General features: G+C 38.3%; 1 protein-coding gene across 2 annotated transcripts in view; it reads left to right on the top strand.

Annotated features, from left to right (window-relative positions):
* Positions 1 to 25,440, top strand: part of MEIS1 (Meis homeobox 1) — a 114,516-nt gene that overhangs the window by 5,114 nt on the left and 83,962 nt on the right. For both annotated transcript variants that reach the window (XM_075863119.1, XM_075863120.1), the window contains exons 5-7: positions 534 to 584; positions 1,566 to 1,712; positions 24,424 to 24,535. In XM_075863119.1, the coding sequence (XP_075719234.1) occupies positions 534 to 584; positions 1,566 to 1,712; positions 24,424 to 24,535 (310 nt within the window). The remainder of the gene's footprint in view (positions 1 to 533; positions 585 to 1,565; positions 1,713 to 24,423; positions 24,536 to 25,440) is intronic.

The raw sequence follows: 25,440 nt of genomic DNA, 5'->3' as shown, positions 1-25,440 counted from the left end.
AAGATTTTTATTTTTATTTATCCTATATATTATTTTTATTTATGTTTTTACTATTTCCTTCCCTTAACTTCTTTGCTTGTTGATTTTGCACAGAGCTCTTAATTACAAGTCATACAGAGTAACAGTTTGGTTTAAGTCATTTACACAGTGATCAGTGCACAACTATCTGCCCCTCTTTAGTAAATGAGGTGGCCCTTTTTATGACACCCAGTAAGTGACTACAGTAATCAGCTTCTTGGTTTATTTAGGGTTGTCAAAACCTTAGTCTTCTCCGTGCTATCACATCCCTCTAGAGTTGTAGACAAACAGCTTGAAAATACATCAAAAGCCCCCAACTATTTAGGGGATTCCAATGGAATGAAATCAAACACCATTTGCTGGAGTAGATGGATAGTCTAACTCTAGGTTTGGAAGTGACTGTATATTCTTTACTGTATTAGACTACATTTACATTGGAGTTTATAGACTCTTTGACATTCAGGCTGTTCTGTGCTGTAATAGTGATCATGGTGTTTCTGCCTGTTTCTTTACAGATGATCCAAGCCATACAAGTATTAAGGTTTCATCTATTGGAATTAGAAAAGGTAAAGCATGTGATGTGGAGTCATAATAAGCTATAGCTAATAGGGAATTTGCATAGATGTCTTTTTTTCCCTGGTTCTATGTAATTAGTGTCAAGACAAATCACGGAATCCATTTCTCTTTTTGGTTTAATTGCCATTTTCTGCTACTAAAACCAGGATCATCACCGCCCATGCCTGGTGTAGAGTGCAATACTGCTTAGCATGTGTATATTACTGTTTATATGCATGTCAATATTTTACTGCATTATTATTATTTTTGATACATAAATAAATAAATAAATAGTATAAGGGTGGGGGGTTAAATTCAGGACACTGATTGTTGTGGGAGCTTTTCTATAGACAGAGCTTCCTGCTATCTGGGACTGTTCTTGAAGGCTGTAGGGAGAAGGATGGTAATGTAATTTTACAGGCTGCTTTGCATCTGAGCAATAAAGGGGATTGCAGTTTGATGCCAGCTATAAAAGTCGCAAGCCGGCTTTTTTTTAAATTTTATTTATTCCATTTCTCTATGGCTTTAAATATTAAAGCACAATGCCCCATTCTATAAATTCAGGTCTGAATACAACTGTAGTATATTCTTATTTTTTGCATTGCATTTTTCCTATTCGCCTTGAGCAGCCCCCTCTGATGATATAAGTAGATGAAATTAAATAGTTTACTTTAAATGTCACCCATGCAGGTCACCATCTCTGTTGTGGTCACAGCCCCAGGAGTAGATGAATTTAGCACGGGTGTTGAATTTGTTGTAGCTTGTGAATCATCTTGTCAGTGTCAATTTTCTAAGATATCTCTATTTTAGCAGAAAAGAAAGTTCCTCCTAATTCCTGATGCGTCTTGGAAGAAAGGTCTCAGGAGGATAATTGCAATGCGTTCCCCTTGTTTGTGCTACCAGCAGATCTTGATTGCTCTTGTCAATTTTATTTATCTGCGACTGATTATATCGTTTATTATTTTTTCTCTATTCTCCCACCATGGACCTAGGTACATGAACTGTGCGACAATTTCTGCCATCGGTATATTAGTTGTTTGAAAGGAAAAATGCCCATAGACCTGGTCATTGAGGACAGGGATGGTGGATCCAAGTCAGACAGTGAAGATATGACCAGATCAGCAAACCTAACAGATCAGGTAAGCAGAGCAGATCCCTTCTACTCTTCCTCATCCATCCCTATTGATATTCACACCATTTGCTGGGGCCTTCCTATTATTTGCATATGATTAAGGAAATGAAAATTTTGGAATAATGTGCCTATTATTGCTTCATTAAGCTGTGATCTCGGATTAGACCTGGCAGGATGAGCTGGTACAGAGGCTTTTCCAGCCAGCATGTCCTGCTTTTTGGGTGTTTTTTTTATTCTGTTTGGGTAATTTTTTTCTTCAAATAATAAAAATAAATGAGTATAATTTACAAGTATTATGATCCAACTCACAAGCAATTATAAGTGCAGTGAGTGGTTGCAGTAATAACGCTGAATATGTGGTATATTGACGATGATTATTTTGACGGGGAGAATATGTGTTAAATGGGTAAAGTGATCACACTAGTGTTCTATTGATGATAATGATGATGATGATGGGAGTGATCTGTGCAGTGATAACTTTGTGTGCTTACATGATGGTAAAGGGAGGTAAATGTGCATTGCTAATAAAAAGTAATTGCATCCTTAAGATAATGGAAAGGGTATATGTGCAGTGAGCAAGCATTCTATAGTTGATGCATATATAGTTAACACACACACACACAGGTGTGTTTGTGTGTGTGTGTGTGTGTGTGTGTTTGCAGTGAGCTCAATGCTCGCACTGTATATTGATGTCATAGATCATACAGTGGATGCAGTGATCGTACTGTATTTTGATACGATATAGTGGTTGCAGTGATGACACTTTATATTCAATCATTGATGATATAGTGGATGAAGTGATCGTACTGTATATTGATGCTATGTTTTAGATATCGTCCCGTAAATTGATGCTATATATGATATATTGGATGTAGTGTCGCGCTGTATGTGTGCATTGTATAGATGAACATCTAAAGGTTATATTTGTAGTGGGTGCCCTGGTCGCACTGTATATTAATGCTTATATGACAATGGAGGGGAATATATATGCAGCGGGTTCAGTGATGTGTTCACACTGTATATGCATTCTGTAGTTGATGCATAGGAGATATAAGTGCATTGGGTGCAGTTGATGGCACTGCATGTTTAGTTAATATATTATGATATAAGAGGAGTGTGCAGTGAGTGCAGTGATCGCACTGCATAGTAATACTATAAATAGATAAAGATCTATATGCAGTGGGTACGGTGATTGACGTTGTAAGTGCATTCTGTAGATGGTGATATGGGGGTTATGTGCAGTGAGTGCAGTGATCGCACTGTATATAAGCTATAGGTGATAATGGAGAGGGTATATTTTCAGTATGTAGTCTTGGTGGTCTGGTAGATAACATGAAGCAGGACTGGGCTGTGCTCTTGCTGCGTGCACGGTTCATTAGGTTGTCTTGTCAGTTTCCCTTGGCCGAGCGCATTCAGACCTCAGTGCACATTGCTTTGTGCACAGGCTGCTTGCAGAGAGCGCCCATCTCCTTTTCCTTCCCTCCCCGGAATCAAATGCTGTAAAATCAGCCCAGTGTATATGTGTTTATATAGTGTCTTGCCATCACAACCCTTTATATAATAAACAAACATATCATTATCCCATAGCGCCACATTATGCAGGAGATGCCCCTTGTAGCGCTAACTGACCTCACTGTTGCCAGAGGCGAGCGCAAGGATTGACGCAGGAGGAGGCGCAATGCATGAATTGTATTTATAATGATTTCATTATAAGGTCATTTTGCATTAATAAGGGGTTAATGCTTTGTGTGGTTAAACTGCTGAGATAATGTTATTTCTATAGGATAAGGAAGGCGTAAGGCAAGGGTTAATTGACTGTGTGCATTAACCCTGAATTAAAGGGGAATCAATGGTAGGGACTGCATGGTGTGCAATTGCTTCCTACTAGTGGAGAGAATAGACTTGGCAGTGTAAAGGTTAATTAGGCAGACTAGAGAAGAGAAGAAGGTTGTGCTTTATGTTTTAGAAGAGATAAATGTAATTTGTAACTATTTTGACTCCATTTTATTTATTTTTTTTGCTGCTATCATTAAAATAATTGTAAATACAAAAAAGCTTCAAATTATAATAATTTTATTCAAATTGTTTTAATCAATACGTTTTTATTGAGTTGCAATAAAATATCAATATACAAACAGTAAAGAGATACAGTGGAAATAAGGACCAGCATGTCAAATACTGTAACATTAAAATATTATATATATATATATATATATATATATATATATATATGTGTTAATAATAAAAAAATAGTGCGTGTGTATGTGTGTATGTATGTATGTATGTATGTATATATATATATATATATATATATATATATATATATATATATTATACACCTAGATATGTTTGTGTCCCCGGTAATTGTTTATTTCACTCCTTTGCTGTTTTTGTCATTGTTTATGAATACAGCAATAATATTATTATGATCTACTAGACAGTATTTAGGGTGTAATAAGAGCATCTCATGGGAATCGCTTGCTGGTTACTCCACACACAGCCAAAACCTTGCAGCAACAGAGGCAAGCCAAGCCCCATAGCTGTGCCACTGTCAGGACCCTTAAGGGTTAACTAGCTTTGCTGTGTTACTTTACATTTTGTAAATTTGTAGTGAGATCATAGTGGAAAATAAGGATACTGCTGTGGCAATATTAGAACGTAAACTGTAAAATAAAACAATAATAATCAGATGATATTCAGATTTATTACTGTTACATCTCAGATAAGTTAACATATTGATTAACCCCTATAAATCCATAAAGCGATGCATTGATTGGACCTTGTACAAGTCACATTCCAGCATAAAGCTTCGTATCCCAGAGAATCCATTGTAAGCCATAGGCCGAAGCTGCTCAACAAAAATAAATTGCCATCCAACACACTTGCTGGAACCTAGGTTGCTAAAAAGCTCTGCTGTGCAGGGTACATAAAGCTACTTGAACAAATTACAAGAATAGCTCAGGGGCACAAATGAAATCAACACTTTAATTGCCTCCAAAATGAAGATTTATTCCTCATTTTCTCCAAGAAATCATTATTTTCCTGAGAAAGTGACCTAGACCACAAGAGGATAACAGATCTTAAACAATTAGTAAATTCAACTGTTGCACAAATATTTTAAAGAACATCAACATTGATTTTGAACATCATATGCACCATTTGTGGGGGAACCAGACACTAGGTCATAAATTAGTTTATTTTACTTTTTATTATCTTGTGATGCATCTCAGCATTGTACAGGATTAATTCCTTGTAGCTTCGTCATGCTACTGTATGGCCTAACTGCTAATTTCAACACCGACAATTGCTTTATATAAATAAGGCAGGGCTGAGTATGTTACATGTAGCAGAGCTGAGTTTGTCTTTTGGTCATACCACTAGTTTTCTATAGGACATCGGGTAATCCTACTAAATTATTTTTTGAATTATCCTTATGTATGAAAGAAACAGGTACTTGACAAATTCAGCTCTGCTACATCTACATACTTTATTTGTTAGGTAGATTCTAGATTCTAGAGGGCTCTAATAGGATAATTTTCTCAAAAAATCTAATATCTGAAATAAAATTCTTAGAAGATTATTTGTAAATACATACAACTGAGAAAAGTTTGGTCATTTTTTCTTTTTGCTTACAATTCAAATCTAAGCAAGACACTCAGGACACTACCCCCACTCCTGAAAACGTTTCCTGTAGACTTAAAGCCCTGCACTTTCTTATGAATGCGGCTGAGCCAGTTTGAACTGTACTGTTGTCTCCTTGCTGACAAATGAAGATCCCCTTCAGGTGTTATGTGATCTGGAGTGGCTAGTTGCCTGTTTAACTTGTTTCCTTGCAAAGTATGGTAAAGAGGAGTGGGCTTTTACCAACACTAGAGAATGTCCTTCATCTTGTCATGTAACCCAATGCTACTTCCTGTCCAGCATCTGACCTCTCCACACAGCTCCACCTATGCTTACCACTGGAGGAGCTCCTTATAAACAGCCATGTTTCATTAACCCTTTCTGGGACCACCCCTCTAATGCAGTGGCTCATGGTGGGCAAGTTTTATTCTTTTTAAATTTCTAGATCCAGTCTTGATGCTTGACTATGATGTGTCTTATGCCAAAGCCTATTGACTCTGATCACTCCATTATGACAATTTTTGAAAACATTTTGGAAAAGTTTTTGGGAGCTAAATAAAAAAAATAAAAAAACGTTTTTGTTTAGGCCTATGCTATTGTAGTTCCAGAAGACCCTATAATATGTATCTTAATGTGTCACCATAGTACAATTCAGCATTGCCAAGTAGACCAATAGCATGTAATATCGGGTTCCCAAAAACTTGGGTTATGTAGGTGATACTTATCAATAATATGGGGCAAGTTAAGTATCGATCATTGTATTTTTCCTGGCCTAGTGGTCTACCTGCATAGAGTGAAGTTCCCATATCCAGGCCCACTTTTATTTTTTAAATTCAGTTTTAAAACTTTTTTTTTTTGTAATTTCTCTTCCTGCAAAGTTCAGAGCCGCTCATGTTTCCACTGCCCTCTGGCTACATAGGAGTTAATTTGTCTATTTCATAAGTTACAGATGAGAAATACGCATTGGACGTTTTCAAATTGGCAATTAAAATGATACATGACAATATGGTAACAATAAGAAGCAAGTGACTTTTTCATTATTTCTTGCCATATTTAATGCAGAGTCAATAGTTTGGTATTAATGTTTTGCTATTTTTCCCCAATTATTTTCACCATTACTGAACCCGCAATATTTTTATCTCAAGGCTAGATTTGTAATATTTTTGATATGATGGCATACATGACCGTGGGAATATTTAATAATTTTAGAAATAAACGTAAACATAAACATAACATTTTCTATGATATATACAATTTCTAATATAATAATATTGAAGGATAAAGATTATATTGATATAAATAAGTAATTTTATGGCAACTTTTACAGTCTACTCAAATAAGAATTTGATTACATTTAAAGTAAAAAATAATAATTTTTTATATATATATATATATATATATATATATATATATATATATATATTATACCGATGTAGCAGAACTAAAATAGTTGCAACTGTTTTGTGCATTCATCGTGACAACTTAGAGTCAACACAATACATTAGATTCACCTGTGGTCCTAGGGGAAGTTCCCTGATAACACATTGTAACATCCCAATTAGTTGTGCCAGATGACAAACTCAGCCCTACTGAATATATATATATATATATATATATATATATATATATATATGAAGCGATTGCTGTTGTCAAATTTATGAGCATTTAGACCTTACCTTGACTCGTAAATTATAAAGTTTCACATTAAGAGAATAACTACATGCAAGGAATTAATCACGTACAACGCTGACACACTAAAGGCACAAGATGCAGCATGAGATAATAAAAAGTCAAATTTATTAATTCACAGCACAGGATCTAGTTTCGCCACAGATAAAACTTTTACAATTCAAAATAAGTTTTGATGTTATTTATAATATGAAAAAATACTGTATCCACAGTTGAGTTTGCAAATGAAAAAAAAAAAAGTTTTAGATAACTTAAAAAGAATAACACATTTTTAAGGCTTTATTTTATTAATTTTGGAGGCAATAAATGTGTTAACTTTATTTAATATGCACTATGATATTATGATGAGTTGCCAAATGACACACTCAATTCTGCTATTTCTACATATGCATTATAATGTAAGATTTGTAATATATACGATTGTTGACTGGTACATCAGTTGCACTTGTCATCTTGAAAAACGTAAAATTCTAAATGTTCTGTATTTTATAATAAAGTTATAGAAAAGTAGCAAATAAGAAATTAATAATTGCATTGGTCATTGTGCAACATGCGTATAGGACATAATTGGAAATATTCTCTGAACTCCAGAGGACATTTTTCATGCGTGTGTGAGCGTGTGTGAGTGTGTGTGTGTGTGTGAGTGTGAGTGTGTGTGTGTGAGCGTGTGTGTGTGAGCGTGTGTGTGTGTATATATATATATATATATATATATATATATATGTTTATACTGATCAGTTTTAAACTTTATACAGTGTCATCAACTTCCATGTATAGTCAAAAAGACGTGATAGAATTGTCAAAGCATAGTAACAAGACACCAGTGGAAAATCCTGCCCATATGAGCTTACAATCTAATGTCATGATACCGGTGGTTGTTAATACAGGGATAAATATGATGAAGACATAGCCCTATTTAATGATATATAATGGTCGCATTAATTGGTGGTTAGACATATAATCTACAAACTGTCAATAGCAGCTATATGCATGTTTATGCACTTAGAGTGTTTTGTCTGGTTTCAACAAATAAAAGTTATTCATTGTATAATGAAAAGTTCTACAATTTTCCAATATACTTTCTGTATCAATTCCTCAGGGTTTTTGAGATCTCTGCTTGAAGTTATTAAATAGAAACCATCTTTGTTTACTTCTAGTAGATAAAAATCTGTCCCGGCGACGTGATGGACACAAAGGCGCATGGTGCGTTACAGTAACAGTACAGATATCAGAGATCGGTCTTGTAATGAGCTTAGCACCTGTGTGATCATCACATGACCAGGACAGATTTTTATCCCCTAGAGTAAACAATGAGGGTTCCTTTTGAATAACCGCAAGCGGAGATCTTGAAAATCGTGAGAAATTGATACAGAAAGTATATTATAAAATTGTATAACTTTTCATAATACAATGAATAACCTTTATTTGACAAAATTGTAATAGCCCTTTAAATAGTTAACTTGTTATATTGTACATATACAATCTGTAAATATTTGTGCAGATACTGATATAATTATGTAACCACAAAAAATGTTTATAAAAAGACACCCAAAACAGAGGTTAGAAATGAAATTCCTAGAGGGGTGAGCAGAGCATTGATCAAAAAGGGAATATGTCATGAAAGTTATCATAAAACTAACTATTAATCAACATTATGTGACTCAAACATCAAAGACGCTGTATGGAGACAGAGCTGATAAGAGATCTCAGAGATATACACTATGTATCCACAACATTTACTAGTATATTCGAACATGCTTCGGGTGATACAGAACCTTTAGCTTTCCTGTGACACTCATAATGGAACATTCAGACTTGATACATATAGATTTTAATTTATTTAATTGGTTACAAAAATAAACGCCCATTAGTCAATTTGTGAAGCTTAAACCATGCCTTAATAGAAACATATGCCATAAACGGCTATCACCGGGTTCCGAAACATGTCCAGAATGTAGACGGTGGGAGGCTCACTTCATTAGTTCTTATCTAGTGAGCTGAGCATGGACCCTTCAAATTTTTTCCCCTATAACAGATGTCCACATATAGGCAGAATATACAACCTTTATATTTACATACAGAGCTTTGTTCACACAGAACTTTCCGTATAAGAAACTTCACTTTGTTTTTTGGCTGCTAGTTGGGCAAATAAGCTCCTGACAATGCACAGGTCCATAGTCATTTGACCCCAGGGTATGGATTGGGGTCACCCTTTTCAGAGGCAGTGACATTACCACTGAGCTACTCCTGTAGTCCTCCAGGGCAGTAACATTAACATAGCGTCTCTTGTGCTCACTGAATAATCAGTGGCACGAAAGCTGTGAACACTACACGACGTGCAGACTCAAGAACGTGTTACCTTCTGGTTTTATAACAATTAGCAAAAAATAAAAGCTTCATAAAAAATAAACAAATTATGGACCTATGTAAAATTACTCAGCCAAATAAACTCTAATTTTTAGATGTCTTATATGATGGATTTATATAAAAAACAACATCTGGTGACCTGGAGCCCAACTGGTAAATTCCCCCCACAATGCCTATGAAACTGGGATTCCTTTTGTATGACCTAAAACTTGAATGTCCATGTGTGTTTTTGTTACTTATAGAATAGTAAATTATCTATCTATCTATCTATCTATCTATCTATCTATCTATCTATCTATCTATCTATCTATCTATCTATCTATCTATCTATCTATCTATCTATCTATCTATCTATCTATCTATCTATCTATCTATCTATCTATCTATCTATCTATCTATCTATCCATCCATCCATCCATCCATCCATCCGGCTGGCACAGAGGTGTGATGAGGTGAATCATTCTAATTGCACAATGATGTCATTACACTACATGGAGCTATCTAACTCTACAAGTGAATACTTCCTTCTTATAAATGTGGGTCTATAGATGTTATGCAGCATCATATCATCCCCTAAGGTGGCACATGTGGGCCCAGTTTTTTGCAGCCAGACCCATGACCTATTAGGGCTATGTTCATACTGCCATCAGAGGCTCTGTTTGGAGCCTTGATCGACAACCCCGGCAAATTTGATGGGTTAAATATTGCTGAATGCCGCGGTATTCTTCCCGTCAACATGATGTAAACCATGCCGAATCCCGATGGATCCCATTAAGAATAAAAGTTGTAGTGTTTCAATTTTAGGCATGTTTTGAGACAGCTTTGCGGTTAACATGTTTCAATGCCTTTGATGTCTCAGCTAATAAACTTTGCGGCCAGTATGAATTTACAAAAATCATATTGATTGTCATCTTTTTAGAGACCATTTTCCTCATATATATATATATATATATATATATATATATATATATATATATATATGGATAATAAATTAATTACGTTGCTTTCAGCTGAACAACGGAGTAATTTCTGACAGCCTCGTTGCTTTGAAAACTTTACCTAACAGCCACAGCTTTTTCTATGTGGTTGTCCCTAGCAACCAGTCATGACCAGATTACTTAGGTCTCAACTTAAGTCAGAATTGACACTGTACTAATCCAGAGAAGGGACACAGTGGTTTGGTAGATAGGACATAGTCACATTTTCTCTACCTCCCACTACTAAAAAAAAAAACAATTTTAAATTTAGAATTCAGCTCTGCTACATAGTCTAAAACACATTCAAACACATGCATCTGGTGACCAGTTTTGTCCATTATAATCCAAATCCCTCCAAACCTCTCCATTTCAATAGATCTTTTCATCCCAAAACTATATTATAACTTGAGTCTACTTAACAAATACTTATCCCATTACACAACTTTGTCAAATATGTAAGCTTGGCTAAAATGGCACTTTATCTTTTTCTTTCTGCCATATTTCATTGATCAGTTCAACTACGAAAGGTCGTGAAAGGCATATGTCAAAAAGGGGGGTAGGCAGGTCTCTCATGCATTGCGGGTCCATATTGGTTGCTGCCAAAAAATCTAATCCCGCTAGACTAATTTATCTTTACCGAAATTCTTGAGTGAAATTAATATATTCTTCAAAACACTGAACGAACTGCAGGATAATCAAAGTAATATAGTGCAGTGGTAATAGAGCCAACTATGAAAGCCTTTTATTTCTTTTTTCTTTGTGTTTTTCTTTATGTAACCATAGGACACAACAACGCCATATGCTCATTCTATTAAAATATTAGGTGGGTAAAGAAAATGCTACTTCATAGTTATGGGAATATATGTATAGCTTCTGGATGTACTGCATTTGTGTAGGGGTTTCCCCTCGAATCCTTGCTTTCCTTCTTAGTCCAAAACTATTGACCTTAAAGTAGCCTTTTTTAACCCGGTAGAGAGGAAGCATGGCAGCTCAAGTTGGCTCCACTAACCTCCCTCATGCAAAAGGCTCTACATACCCAAAATAATTCGCCCACAAGTCATACAACCTATTTCTCCTACAATGGAAGGCAATGGGCAAGGTGTGGGGCGGGAGTCTAGTGGTATTAACTGGAGGAGCAGTATTTTTTTTTATTATCCTCTCATATGACCCCCTCTCCACCTGCTCTTTGTGTCTTCTTAGGTCTACAGCCCCAATGTTAGTTGTAAGCTCATGGGGAGCACGGTGGCTCAGTGTATTAAAGTTTTGTGTTGTGTTGCAGCACTGGAGTTTTGGATTTGAATCTGATCATGGGCAATGCCTGCATGGAGTTTGCGTGTTTTTCCCTGTGGGCATCCTATGAATTTGACCCTTTGTCTGAGATATGGAAATTAGATTGTGAGACCCATTGGGGACAGGGACTGATGTGAATCATGACAATCTGTACAGGGCTGTGCAATATGATGGCACTATATGAGCAACTGGAAATCAATAAATAAGTTCAACTAGTAGAAGGATAACTTGGATAAACAATGTTTAGTACTGGGTGATGTTTCAACATTATGTATGTGACGCTAGGGCTAGATGATGGTTTGTCATGTGACTGTTGCACAACTATTTGCCTTCACTCCTATTCACATGATTCAAGTTACACCCTTGACAGTGATGACATTGTAGCCCAGTCCTGGACTAAGTGAGGGTAATAGGGACAGATTGTGCTTCCTTTTTGCAATTCTTTCTCTAGTCATCTCAACCATCCTGAGCTAGAAGATAAGTCTGTGTATTTGTTGCCTCAATGGTTTTTGCTTTACATTTCTAGAGAAGAGCAGCTAGGAAATAAACATTGTAGAGGGCTGGAGGTTTATTGACTTTCTGTAGCGACAAAACGTTGTCATTTCTGTGTGGCCATTTCACAATGCATTCGCACTTAGTGATGTTGCTCCGACTTAGTGAAGGTTGAGAAGCTTTGGGTTTCTATTTTTTCTATAATTGTAAAATTGCATATGGTGAAGTAACAGATTTCCTAAACTTTGTGACTTTTCCAAGCTTAGACAAGATAATTTGGAGTATTACCTGTTGAATTTACGGTGTCCATCTGTGCAACGATATATACCGTTTATTTCCTTTAATTTAGCACCAATAAAACTGGATAGGTGGCTGATTGTGTGTGTGCGTATGTATGTATGTATGTGTATATATATATATATATTTATATAAAACTAACACACTTCTAAAGATAGAGTTCTATCAAAAAGAAAGTTGATGATGGAATATTATCACAAGTATCCTACTATAACTTTATTTTCTAATTCATTCTCTCAGCTCGGCCTTTTGCTTCGGATCTTGTGCAATTTCACATTATATTAAAGTTTTGTGTTGAAGACAAGTACTGAATTATCCGACTTTCTGAAAATTCTGAGTGGATTTTTCTTGATTGAAGTCTTATGGAGGGAGCAGCAGAATTATTGTGAAGTCTGTGGTCGGTTATATTCAGGGTCATAACTAGGGAAGACTGGGCTCCATAGCAAACTTTTGATTGGGCTCCCCTCCCCTAGGGGCCACTCAGCCCCCCTTGTAGATAGTGCCCCCTTGTAGATTGTGTCATACAGCCCCCCTGTAGACAGTGCTATTCAGCCCCCCCTGTAGACAGTGTCACACCCCACTTCTAGATAGCGTCCTCACCTATCCCTTGTAAATAGTGCCATACAGCCCCCCAGTAGAAATCGCCATAAAGCCCCCAGTAGATAGTGCCATACAGCCCCCCAGTAGAAATCGCCATAAAGCCCCCAGTAGATAGTGCCATACAGCTCCCCCTGTAGAAAGTGCCATACAGCTCCCCCTGTAGATATCACAATACATCCCCCTTGTTGATAGTGCCATTCAGCCCCGCTGTAGATAGCGCCATACAGTTTCCCCTGTAGATAGCTCCATACAGCCCCCTTCCTCTAGATAGCGCCATATGGCGACCCCCCTGTAGATAGCGCCATATAGCGACCCCCAAACAAATAAAACAAAAAAAGTCATACTCCCCTAGGTTCTGTTCCTGTGACGAACGGAGCAAATCAACGCCGGCGGGATCCTTGCGTAGGCCGGCGTGCTCCAGTGACGTAATCACGCTCTGTCTTGTAGCCTAGTAAATGGCAGACTAGGGAGACAGCTCCCTGCTCTGCCATAGTGTTCTAAGGATGCAGATACTGTTGAATGTGGTGTCGCTACCGCTGTAGCAGTCATAGCGGAGGGCACAGGCCCCCTCCTTTCCGCGGTCCCCGTAACAGCCACTATGGCTGCTACAGCGGTAGTTACACCACTGGTTATATTGGGTGATCCAAAATACTTAAAGGGACAATATCGCTGAAGTTTGTATTATCTGTGGCATTGAATACAGTCTATTGGTCACTATAGTGTTCTTCAATGGGATTAGTGACAGAAAGTCTAGAAAAATATCTGCTTCCATAATCACTACTTTATCTCACATATTTTCGGTTCTATGAGCCTCCAGAAACATTTATTAGCAGCTCTGTTTATCAGTCACACTTTAGTTTTTTTAAAGGAACGTTCCAGGAAAAATGAATACACTGATCTATCTAGTGCAGGGCCTGAAGGGAAGGTACATGGCTTTGATCATTGGTGTTCTTTGAAGATCTGAGTCCAGTACCACCCTCTAAGACTCTGTGCCAGAAAATATACAGTACACCAGTTTTTATGAAGTATTCCTTTAAATATCCTATGGGACTTACTTAGATTACATTTAGCTGCATCTACTATACACTGAGTTTTTATAATTGTTTACCTATTGTTGGCCACATTAGATAAATGTCGGACAAACTGGCAATTTTGTCAGGATTGGCCAACAATATAATACGTACTGTAGCCTTCCAGCTATCCCCCGATGGCAGATTTTAGGGGTTGGAAGGATCGGGCAGTTGAATTTCAACATCCCAGATCCTTTTGTTCTCAGGGGAGGAAAGCCACCGCCAGAGTTTAGGTTTCTGGCAGCAGCTTACTCCCCTCTCCCTATTCAGAACGCATGCACGCTCGACCCCGCTGAGCGTGTATATGTATGAGGGGATCGGGAGGAATAACTGTTGTTCGACAGCTTTTTTTATGTGTACTTCCAGCCTAACACTAGATAGAAATCACAATCTAATGTAATGTAGGTAGAACTTAATATAGGTCACAGAATACCTCAGAGACTCCAATATTCTGTATACATGGGTGTGCTATGTTTAGAATGGTATAGTAATATTATAGTCATTTGCATGTTTCTATTTTTTGATCTGTTGTGTATGCCACCTCCAAGAAACGGTCCCAAAAAAATGAGTCAAAATCTACTTTTAGTAGCATTGTAGCTCTGCTATTGGCACAGGTTGTCCATGCCTTTGTCTACAGTGTTATTGTAATGTTATACCTACTCGTACTTACTACAGAAATAAAAATGTAGGTCTCCACTATGCATTTGGCTGAAATCTCAGAGGAAGAACCTGGACGCTTGCATCTTAGTTTATTGGTTTAGCTCCTAAGAGAGAGAGTATCATTGTTAAGTAGATTTTATGAAAGAAGAGCTGGAACGCACGTCTTTATTTAACATACACTTTCATCTTTTCAATCTCTATTATTTGTTTTGTTTACAAAGAAATTGCATTAAATACTTCCTTTGTTAGGATCACTTCTAAGAGGTGCTCCATGTGATGTGAAGGAGCTCTGAGGATAAACTGTTCAGTGATTGGACTGTGAGAACGGCTACATCTTTACAGAATCCACGTGCTGCAATTAAATACATAAAATCTGTCGCCTTGCAATTTCTTCCAACATTCTGTGCCATTTGGGACTTTTAAATCGGTTGAGGAATATGATGACAGATTTTGTTATTCTACCATAAGGTTGAGTACAAATATGGAGCATACGTGACATATTCCCATTATAATCCTTGAATATAAAGTATACATTTGTTTGCACCTTATGGTGTGACACTGATGTCCATTAATACACAGAGCTTCTGCTAGATCTTGGTTCCCAAAGCTCCCACCATAGATCATTCTACCCGATGGCAGTAATGGATAAAGGAACAGGAAACTTCCTACTTAAGCTCCCTTCTACAACATAAACAATGGATATAATGTTGCGGCTATGGATTTTATCATTCATTTCATCAAGAGGAGCTTTGTGTTTCACTTGTGTAGATGCATGTCATATTGCGCTATCGAATATGATGTCAACGAAATCATTTCACTCCACACCCTCTCTGCTATGTACATAGTTTAATGCTCTGGCTTCCAAGTGGCTAATGGGTCATCTAAAAAGTTCTATCGGTGGAGAAAACATTCTAAGAATATACCTAGCCCTATCATTGCTGGATCATATGAGTGTGCAGATGACCACATAAATTAGGTTTACAGTGTCTATGGCTGCGTTGGAGTGTATTGCATCAAATGTTTAAAACGGTGCATGCCTCTTAATAAATTTTATGCAATTTGGACTGTCCTAAAGTCAGAAAATGAAATCTGTATCTGATGTGAGCAGGCCTAGATTTGTACCGTTTTCTGGCTTTAGTATTAATAAATCTGTTGAAAAGTTGAATACCACGCCCACTCCATGTAAACCCCACCTACTTTTTGCGGCAATTTTTTTAAATTGGCGAGTGTCAAGGATAGTTGCACATTTTTACACTAATATATCGTGCGCCATCATTTGTGACTTTTTAAAACTGGCACAAAACGATTGATAAATTCCACCCTTAGGCCCTGTTCACACGGAGTTTTTTTTTTATCAGGTCAGTTTTTTTCTGTTTTCTGACGCGTTTTACACGGGTTTTTACCTATTTCTTCAACGGGCAAAGGGAAAAACCGGGAGCGGTTAATAACATAAACCACGTCAAAAAACGCGTCAGATAACACGTCAGTGTTTTTTCCGTCTCCCATTAATTTCAATGGGGTTTTTGAGGCGGAAAACACCTCAAGATAGGGCATGTCGCCTCTTTTTCCTGCGAGCGTTTTTTTCTGCTCGCGGAAAAAAACGCCTCCAACTCCCATTGAAAACAATGGGAGGCAATTTTGTCAGTTTTTTCCCGCGGTTTCCACGGCAAAAAATGTGTCTAAAACTCTGTGTGAACAGGGCCTTATAGTCTTGTAAAAGACTGATTTCACTGCTGTAGCCCTGTGCTACCCCCATTCCATGGTCATGGGATGATATTATAGAGGTCAGGCTGTTCTACAGGTTTTAAACAGAGAACCACCAGTGGGGGAAGCAGTAGTCCGGGGATTCTGAAAGTTATTTTCAAGATTAAGTCTGAAAAAGTTTTATATTACTACACAGGGCACAGGGCACAGGGAAAAGGGTTTTTTGAAATTCACCTGAATCTCGGAAAACCTCTATTACATTTCTTTGCATAAATATTTTCATACGGGCAATTACCAAATCACCATCTGCCACTTATGGAACCCTATTACTAATCCACTGTCAAGAGGTCAACTAAAAAAATCTTGTGTAAAGGAAATAGGCGTTCATTTCATGTGCAGACATAATATGGATTTGCAGAAGAACCTTACAAGCAGTAACTGAACCAACACAATAAAGCAAAAAACAGGCTGAATGTGTGAATACCATCCATATGTGTCCACCGGACTAGGTAGAAATAGTCTCTGTTCAGGGCGCTTTTAAGCTTATTTTATTTTTCAGATCTGATCCGATCTCTTCTTGAGGGACACGTCTCAAGTTTAAGCCTGCATTTTCTTCAATCTGCTCATCTTATCAATGCTTTCCTTACGCAGTTCCCAGAGCCGTGTGGTACGGCAAACATTAGAGGCAATTAATTTTTATGATCTCTGTATGTCAGTCCTGTAACAAGTGAAGTTCAATCAAATTGCTAAGGAGCACTAGGAGCTCAAATTGAGTCACTGGGCTAGATGACAGCTACATCAAAGCCGGGGCGCTGAGATTCCCATGTTAACAGTTTGTTTGCATCCAGTTATGAGAGTGTTTCTCTAAGGCTCATGGCTGGAGAAAGGTTCTACCTTCTACAATTCTTTAGGGTGTTTGGATTTAACTTAAGACAAATATTTTTACTTATTGTGTGAGATTGATAATATCATGGAAGGATGTGTATTAGAATCACAAATATAGTAGAGGTCACCACTCACTTGCCAATAATTTGTCCAGCCTGATCAATAATATGTAAATGGAGCGATGATTGGTGACAAAATCTTCTACTATGACTAAGGGAAATCTATAAGTCCTTTGGTTAGTGGTGGATCACTGGCCTTGAACGTCGATGAAGAACGCACCTAGCTGCGCGTATTAGTGTGAATTGCAGCACATATTGATTATCGACACTTCGAACACACATTGCGACCCTAGGTTCCTACGCCTGTCTGAGGGTTGCTCTTCTGTTGATCACCGCCTCTGTACAGCGCCGCTAGGGCTCTTCGCGCTAAAGGTGAAAGAGGGGGAGAGGGTGGTGGCCTATATTCGGCTCTCCGGGTCCTCTTTTGCTCTTGCTCTACTTCCCCAACCCAAGGCCAGGCCTCGACCCCCCTCTGGTCCCACCACCCAAAAGGTTTCCTGTTTACGGGACCTGCTTGAAATTTCGATTTGTTTTCTACTCAGCATTTCTACAGGGGTGTTTTGTAATACTAGTGGGCTGAGAATTTGCTCTTTGGGGAAATGTAGATGTTAAATTGGATTGATAACCACCATCAAAATATTTTTAGCAAATAAATTCTCTAATAGTGAATTGGTTGAGTCATTGTGGCCAAAGCCTTGCACCTATGGCTACTATCAGGTCGACCCCTGTTGATATTCTCTATTCTAGCATATGGATTTCATAGAGGAGGGTCTTCAAATCTGGACGGGAAAAGTAGCCAGCCAGGGGTCTCAGGAGTTGCAGATTTCAGATTAATATAGACAACGCTTTTAAGAAGTTATGACTCCTCTGTCTCAGTCACTTCATTTGCTTTAATGTTCCTGATAGTTTTGGAAAGCAAGATTTTAGACTGTTTGTAGATGTTACCTCTAAAGTTCCTTGCCATCTTTGATGACTTACTGTTGTGTAGTTTCCCATGGAATCTCAGACTTGTATCCCTGGTGACAGAGCTTACAGTCTAGTTATCAGTATCTGGAATGTACTGGCCACACGGGCAACCAGGATTTTATATCACAAAAAGAAAACTCTTCCTGTCATTCAGCCTTCATCCGGGAAGCACTTGGGCTTTCAATGTTATTTCCTGCCAGTTTATGGTTATCAAGACTAAGGGTGGCTCCAAAATACTAATGTGGTGTACAGATGTAGCAGAGCTGAATTAATAATTGAACTGGATATACATTGCAACATCATGATAAAGGGAATTTCAAGTAAAATCTAAGTTTTACTTTTACTTTACATAGTTACATAGTTTAAAAAAAGACACATGTCCATCTCGCTCAATCTCTCGTAGACATTAGCGTTTGATCCAGACGAAGACAAATAATAAGATAAAACCTTCGTGGCTGAGGCCGATTTTGCCTCATTTGGGCCATTGATTGAACCGACAGCATGCGACATGGCCAGATTTCCATGATTCTGTGCATAACTAGCAGTGTTAGTCCCCATGCACACGCCTGTAGATTTAGTCCGTAATTACGGACCCATTCATTTCTATGGTCGACAGACACCTTCCCGTATATTTCCGAGAAGGTGTCTGTGCCGTAAAAACCTTCCGTAAAAAATAGGACGTCCTATTTTTTTATTTTAAGGACTGTGCTCCCATACTTTATAATGGGAGCACTTCCCGCAAATGTGGCCGGCTGTCCATTGCCGTCCTCGGCTGGCCGTGCCCGCAATCACGGACCGTATTACGGGCATGGTCGTGTGCATGGGGCCTTACGCTTATTACTAGTGTAGGGTTGATACACGCCACAAGCAGCAAGGAACCAGAGCGGAAGATGGCCGTTGCTTCCTAGCATCAATGCCTAGGGATTGCTGGGGCAAGCAATTTTTTTTTTCCAACGTGGTATTGTGGAAACGTTAGGGTTAGGTTCTATTTGCCAAAGTTTTGCAGTCTTATGTAAACCCTATTTAACTCCTATCACTATAAGTCATATCACAAACTCATCTCTAGCCTATCTGACAAACCCGTCTCTACTCCATCTGTAAATATAACATATTTTGTAAACCGCGAATAAATAGTATGGACCACAGTATAAATGTCCTCTAGCAATAAATCCAAATCTACATCAACAAATAAAAATCATCAATCACATAGAGAAGACGTGAATTATTTTATAGCGCGTCTGATCTGTGTTCTCTCCTGAGCACTGAAATTAAACATATGGGTTAAGTGACTGTTACAAACAATTTTGATAAACTGAGGTGGAATTCAACATTTCTTGCATGAATGGCTGTATAATGTGGCAATAGCTGTGAGAAAAAGAGGAACTCGGCATCTAAGACCCAACACAATGGAAATGCAATGAGTCGGAATGGCTCACAGATCATAGCAGCATCAGAATTTCCAGCAAGGAAAATCTTTTCATGGTGAATTAAGTGGTGGAGGAAGAAAAATGGTGATGAAAAAAAGGTAGGAGCGGATCACAAACGCTCGACTTAGGCCTCACTGCTAAAGATTTAAGAACCTTAGCTAACGCCGTGCAGAATAGAATGTGGAAAATTGAATTTACTCAACAATTAAGCATTGAATTAATCTACATCCCGGCTCAGTCGAAACGTGTGTGCAAGGAGGGGTTGGGGGGCAGTGGCGTGATATGGAACAAAACCGAATAAATCATCCCAGCTCATTAAAAGATAGTGAATATATCATGTTTGTGGTTGTATAAAAGAGCAGATTCTCCTGCGGTACATGGTACGGGTCTATAGTCCTGCGCCACCTTCTCCTGAATTGCTCTCATAATCAGATTAATCAACACATTTTTGCTGAGGTTAGTCGGCTGCTCTATATTTTTGCTTGTTATCTGCAGATTTTCTATTAATTACAAGTCAGATCACCAGCCGCCAATAGTAGTGAGGGACAACACAAATAGAATGAGAATGCCCTGGAGATGTCACTCCTAAGATCTGATGCATCCCAGAACTCCCACGGGTTGGTGCAGCCTCCCACAAGCCTTGCTGGTCTTTTGTTCAATTACAGTTAATGCAATAGTTTGCCATTTTCTTCTTCTAATTATATTTTCAAGTGGGATTTGTAGCACATAGAAAAACATCCTTTTACATGTTGAGGCACCAGGGCTTTGTGCCTGGCATTGTCTGTCCCCTGGGCGCTGTACCATTCTCTCTGCAGTGCTCTGAATAAACAAGTCTAAAAGCTGCAGTTTTACAAACTGAAAATTTATGCATTAACTGTTTGCATTCATAGCATGTGTTCCACATTACCCACTTACAGCATTCTTCTGGCATGTTGTAGACTGCATATTTGTTAAAAAAAAAAAAAAAGCGCGTTTCACCCACAGTTCACACATCTTTTTACCAGTCCCTGAATCACTAATACAATTGACAGTCTTTAGAATACCCTTGATAGTTGCCTTTGCTTTAGTGTGAGGGTTTTTTTTTTTATTCTTGCTGGCATGGCATCCAAGTAAAAATCCTGAGTGTATTGAAATATAAAAAAAAAAAAAAGACAACTTTTCAGCTGAGCATGTTTACAATTAAAGGGAGACTCACCTTTAACTCTACGTCCAGTCCATTCACTACCATCTATTGCTCTCTGTTATCAGTGGATGAAGAATGGGTGTCTGGGGTAAACTGGCAGGAATTTTCAATACTTTAGCTCTTATATCTCCAGCTCTGTGACAATTTCCTGCCATTATATGTGAATGATAGCAGCCGCTCTTTTTATATCCCTGTCACCTCTCCTGACATGTCTGATTTAGTAAATCCTTGTATTACCCCCTCAAAAAATAAATATATATTTATAAAATCTACATTGTGCCATTCCTTTGTTATTTCTCCTAAATTGCCAATTGGGTATTACGAGTTGGGGGTGTGTCCCTACAAAGTCTGACATTGTCCAATCAGTGCTGGAAGAGTGAGACTGTGCAGGGACACACCCTATTTACAAGGGGAATGGTAGCATCCATTTGCTAAGGTATTAAAACATTTCTAGGAGGAATAACAGAGGAATAGCACAACGCAGAGTTCTAAGAAAATATGCTCCAGAATTGTTATTTCATGGGAAATACCAGTATTTACTAAAAAAAAAAAAAACAAATGTCAGAGAAATTGACAAGTCTTCTTTCGGCCACGCTCAGACGTGGCAGAATTGCTGTTGAATTCCGCTGCGGACAGTCGACAGTGGAATTCTGCAGCAGCCGTTTTTTACATTGGTTTCTATACATTTTTAGGAAACTTAGTTCAGACGTTACGGAAAATAACTGTATAGAAATCAGGCTGCGGTGCAGAATTTCCCCTCCGCAGCATGCACATTATGTTGTGGAGAAGCAGCGGAATTTCACTGCGGATTTCAGCCTTTGCAATGCAAAAACTGAAATCCGTTGCAAGTCTGCTGTGATATCCGCAATGTCTGAATTACCCGTCAAATATGCAAATGTTGGTGCAGATTCGTTGCTTAATTGCCCCGAATCTGCACCAACGTTTGCAGTGGAAAAATTCTGCCACGCCTGAATGTGCCCATGCATATTTGGGATCTGTATGACATAGGTCTTAATGTATTATGGTGAAAATGCTCTTCCACCTGAACATGCATCCTGTCGTATATAAAAACTGTAGTATACGGATATTTTTCTATGCAAGGTCCCCGTACACAATCTTATGCAATATGTACAATTTAAGGGCTTCCAGGAAAAAACTTGGCTAATAAATGTGAACCTCAAATGATACACAATACCGTTCCATATTGTTCACAGTATTAGCGCTTATTTACACGAACGAGTGCAAACTCGAACATGAAAAACTGGCTTTTTTTTACGTCTGAGTTGCACCTGTGCGGGACCTGTTTTCACGGATCCCCATAGACTTGAGGGATCCGTGAAAACAGAAGAAAATAGGACATGTTCTATTTCTCAACGGACTCTTCACACGGTCTGTTAAAATAAGGGCTGTGTGAACGGCCCCATTGAACTACATGCGTCCGTGTGACGGCCATCACATGGACATATACAACGTTCGTGTGAATAAGCCCTAACAGGCTGAAATGCATAGGCCTCGCTGCAGTAAGCTGTGGATATCCGGTGTATGGCTCCTTGGTTTACATGGGGCATTTATGTGACATTTGTCTCATGGGATATATAGAATATATAAACGTATGTAGCATGAAGAACTTTAAAACCCTGTTACATAGGGAAAGCCCTATAGGCAGAAAAAGATTTGTGGGGGTCCCTTCCCCAATAACCGTGTCACATAATGGGAATAACTTAAGTTTGTCATAAACATTATATAATTGTTGGCACCTTCAGATGATATCAACAGGATTTGACGACAATCTAATATCTATGGGGGTAGACCCACTGTCTCTCTTGGTTTGGCATTTTGGATTTTAACATGCTTGGTCCTTTGTTCAACCAGAGAAGAGGTGTCTGGCAGCTGCTTATCCCACTTTTCCTATAGCAATAAACATATATGCTCTACCACCAGATTTTTCAAGGCTTAGTAGTGCAGACAGAGGCTCCAAAACCGAGTAAAAAAATATTAGCGAGAGCTGCATAATAACCTCTATCTGCCACAGAGAAAGCTGGTTGGTGAAGGCTCCTTTTTAGTGGCAGTCCCTAGGCAATTGCCTCTTTTGCCCTACCTCTAATCCTGTCCTGTTACTTTGTGAGCCTGACATAGTAGCAAATATATAATGCACTTCTCCACTACAAGGGTATGTTCCCACGGCTTATTTTCAGCTGTTTTTCGGGCCGTAAACGCCCCAAAAAACGGCTGAAAAAAACGGAAGCTGAACGCCTCCAAACATCTGCCCATTGGGAAAAACGGCATTCCATTCAGACCGCTTGTCGCGGCCGTTTGTAAAAACGGCACGTAAAAATCGCCCCGTAAAAAGAAGTGCACGTCACTTCTGGAGCCGTTTTTGGAGCAGTTTTTCATTGGGTCAATAAAAAACAGCTTCAAAAATGGCATAAAAAAACGCTTGATCCTTAAAAAACGGCTGAAATCAGGGTCTGTTTTCCCTTGAAGACCGCTCCGTATTTTACAGCCGTTTTTACTCTAGCGTGTGAACATAGCCTTAATCAGAGCTTCTTTATATGACACTGTCTGTATTTGCTGATTGATAGATCAATGTGTAATGTATAGAAGCTGATCCTATAAATAAGAGACTCTATTATGTATGCAAGACGCTACACAGTAACCACGTAAGGCCTGTCGCTATATTTAGGAGCTATTACTAAAGGCTAATTAAAACTTTACTAATGATAAAAGGAGACTCGGGAGTGTTCTGTTCTTGTCGTGATTGTTGTTTTTTTTTGTATTTTGTAAGAAATTAATTTACAGCCAATTTTTCCTATCTGAATGTTACTTTCAAATTCACCCTGTGATAAGGACTAACATCTGTTTTCTGTTGAATAGTACAAGGAGGCTCTGCATGGGGCTGAGTGTACATAGACCATGTGAAGCCATTGTTGTTCCCCTCTTTTTTGTCCTCTTGCCTAGTCCATTTGCCACATACCATCCGGCAAACAGCTGACACATATCGGCTATTGTGGAGCCAAGCCTAATTGTGTGCCTATCTCTAAAGAGTTCTTCTATGCTTGTCTTGTGTGATGTATCAGAGGCTAAGACTATATAAACGGCAGAATCAAAGACCACTCTCATTTTTGCATTTGCAGAGTAACAGACTGTTACGCCAGAGGGTTTGATGCTGCTAAATATATAATCAGAATCTAGAAGCCGTTATTTGCCTTTTCTCTGGAATGTTTGTGTTTTCAATGGTAATTTCGCGTGCAATTATGAAAGATATCGGCGCAGTTTAGCTCAGTGAAAGAAACTAATGCAGATCCATTTGGCAGCTTTCCTTTAAATTTGCACATTAAATTGGTTCATGTTAAATATATGCAAAAAAAAGAAGCTGTGGTGTGAAGCTTTTTTTTTTTTTTTGCTTATCAAGTTTCAATGTATTCCCACAGCCTTCCTGGAGCAGAGACCATGATGACACAGCATCGACTCGTTCCGGGGGTACGCCAGGACCTTCCAGTGGGGGGCATACGTCACATAGTGGAGACAACAGCAGCGAACAAGGTAGGAATGTTGAATATAACATATGTACAGACAGATGTAGCAGAGCTGATCCTGTTATTTTGTCCGGTATGATAAGCCCCGATTCACACATGCAGTTTATGTTGCATTTTTTTTTTTGGGCTAAACACAGGAGTGGAAACAAACAAAAGTAGAAGTAGAAGTCTTTCCTTTAAAATTTTGGGTCCACTCTTGGCTTCAACTTAAAAATCAGAATTCAAAACTGTATTTGTGAATCCAGAGCTTATTTACATTGCCTTCTTTGCGGTAAAACTTTCCCCAAGGACCAAATACAAAATAGACACGTAAATAAGCTCTTGAAGTAGGCAATAGGTTTATCTGCAGTCCTATGCAAAACCACAGTACATATCTTAATAGCTGTCCTACATTGACAAATCCAGCTCTGCTACATCTGTTTACGGATCATAATAAAGGAGGTCTCTGTTCAAAAAATATGCTCGTTCACCAACACATTCTAGTAATTTCTGATCGCTACGGCATAATCACGGTTATGTTGCATATTAATATGTTTTTTATTTGTTCCTATTGCTTTTTCTTCCTGCTACAAAAAGAGTTTCTTGTTCTATAACCCTGATGGGAGTAGATTTCTTTTTGGCTGTTTGCAATTGGGAAATAGCATGTTGTGTGTGTTACATGATTAGTGCACTATTGTTCTTTGTGTGCGACCCCTATGAATAAGAAGGGTTTACAGATGTAGCAGAGCTGAATTTGTCTTTTAACTCTTTCACTGAACAGAGTGACAACTCAGTAAGTATTCCTGAAGTCTTTATGGAGGACCACAATGTGAAGTCAGTTCTGCTGCATCTGTAAATGTGCAACACTATTTCTCTTTTCAGAAATCTGAAGACACGATAGATGGGATAATCACAAGACAATAATTGCAGCTT

This window comes from Rhinoderma darwinii, chromosome 4 (genome assembly GCF_050947455.1).
Source record: "Rhinoderma darwinii isolate aRhiDar2 chromosome 4, aRhiDar2.hap1, whole genome shotgun sequence".
In the NCBI taxonomy this organism is placed as follows: Eukaryota; Metazoa; Chordata; class Amphibia; order Anura; family Rhinodermatidae; genus Rhinoderma; species Rhinoderma darwinii.
The sequence above is the reverse complement of the archived record's forward strand: the minus strand, read 5'-3'. Positions and strand labels throughout refer to the sequence as shown.